General features: G+C 40.2%; 1 protein-coding gene across 1 annotated transcript; it reads right to left on the bottom strand.

Moving 5' to 3' along the window:
• Window positions 1-299: 299 nt before the first annotated feature.
• Window positions 300-1,271, bottom strand: LOC120077242 (uncharacterized). Its single transcript, XM_090313528.1, has 3 exons — window positions 828-1,271; window positions 500-740; window positions 300-406 (listed from the first exon to the last, which is right to left on the bottom strand). Exons 1-3 carry the CDS (start codon window positions 1,269-1,271, stop codon window positions 300-302), a joined length of 792 nt encoding a protein of 263 aa, XP_090169654.1.
• Between the last annotated feature and the right edge of the window lie 341 nt (window positions 1,272-1,612).

Raw genomic sequence — 1,612 nt, 5'->3', positions numbered from 1 at the left:
TAAGACTCTGGTTTGATCATTGCACACACATCGACATGGATGAGTTCTAAAGTCTTCTTTGCTCTTGTCATAGACTCCTTCAGAAAACTACTTCGATGATGTTTGCCAAGCAAACACCCTTCATACACTTTGTTTGGCTTGTGAATGTGTGGTAAACCTCGCACCATCTTCTTCTTCGACAAATCTTCTAGACTTCCAAAATGGAGGTACCCGAACCGTAGATGCCATAGCCAAGAGAGATCTTTATAACACGTCTTCAAGCATTTTGGAATATCATTACATATATTTAAAGGAAACATTCAGTTTTTGGTCATGGAGACTTTAGCAATAAGTCTCTCATGATTATCCCTCAAATACAAACAATTGATTTTCATTTGAACCTCAAAACCTTTCTCTAACAATTGTCCTACACTCAATATATTATTTTTTACATTGGGAATGTAATAAATATTTGTGATATATTGATTTTCTCCATTTTTTAACCGAATGAGAATTTTACCTATTCCTTTAATGGCGGCCAAATAATTGTCTCTAAAGGCAATATTACCTTTCTCCATCTCGTTCAACTCCATAAACATCTCGCGTTTTCCACACATGTGATTCGAGGCTCCTGTGTCAAGATACCACATACTATCTTGACTCTCTTCTTCTCCCTTTGAAACCATAAATAAGGTTCCATTCTCCTCTGCATAATTGGATTGCCCTTGATGGGCTTTTGATGTGCTAGCGGTTGATTGGACCTAATGCTTTCGATCAATCGACTCTGTTTGAGATGAGTAACATTCATTCACATAATGTCCATATTTGTTACAATTATAACATTTTACCTGAGATTTATCTCTCCCAGACCTTCCACCACGTCTTCCACGACCTCGACCTCCTCTTTCTCTTGAGGATTCAGACGAGTTTTGAGAAATATCGGTGTTGGCTTCACCTCTTCCACCATGGCCTCGACAACCACGACCTCTTCCACGTCCACGACAATTCTCCTCCTTGATTTTGAGTTCGAGAAGTTGTTCAACGGTCTTTGTTTGCTCCATCCTCCTTTTCTTTTTCTCCTCATAGGCTTGTAACGAGCCTATAAATAGTTCAATTGTCATGTTCTCGAGATCCTGTGTCTCCTCGATCATCGTGGCGATAATCTCGAACTTTGTATTTAGACTTTGTAGAACCTTCTCCATGACACGAACATCGGTGATTTCTTCAACATTCCATCTCAATTGGTTGACGACAACCATTACTTTTGTGTGATATTCTGCTATCACCTCCATCTCTTTCATTTATAAAGATTCAAACTCACCACATAAGGTTTGCAACCGTACCTTTTTCACACGATTGGCTCCTCTATGAGTCGATTGGAGCTTGTTCCATGCCGCCTTTGACGTCTCCGTATTGGCGATGGCCTCAAACGTATCTTCGTCCATCGATTGATATAAGATATAAAGGGCCTTCTTGTGCTTCTTTCTTGTCTCCTTTAAGGCATCTCTTTGCTCTTGATCGACTCCAGCTTCTGCCTCTTGGAAACCGTTCTCCACGATCTCCCACACGTCTTGTGCTCTTGTAACGCTTTTATCTTGATGCTCCAATTGTCATAGTTGACCTTGGTAAGCAT

This window comes from Benincasa hispida, chromosome 5, assembly GCF_027475165.1.
Source record: "Benincasa hispida cultivar pf3 chromosome 5, pf3_genome.v1.1, whole genome shotgun sequence".
NCBI classification, from domain to species: Eukaryota; Viridiplantae; Streptophyta; class Magnoliopsida; order Cucurbitales; family Cucurbitaceae; genus Benincasa; species Benincasa hispida.
The sequence above is the reverse complement of the archived record's forward strand: the minus strand, read 5'-3'. Positions and strand labels throughout refer to the sequence as shown.

Excerpts from the sequence above, each read along its gene's own strand:
- LOC120077242 (XM_090313528.1), bottom strand. The coding sequence starts at position 1,271 with ATGGAGGTGATAGCAGAATATCACACAAAAGTAATGGTTGTCGTCAAC. Across the intron at positions 741-827 it reads CTGGGAGAGATAAATCTCAG|GTCCAATCAACCGCTAGCAC; the intron begins GTAAAATGTTAT and ends CGAAAGCATTAG. Across the intron at positions 407-499 it reads GGCCGCCATTAAAGGAATAG|GACAATTGTTAGAGAAAGGT; the intron begins GTAAAATTCTCA and ends TATTGAGTGTAG.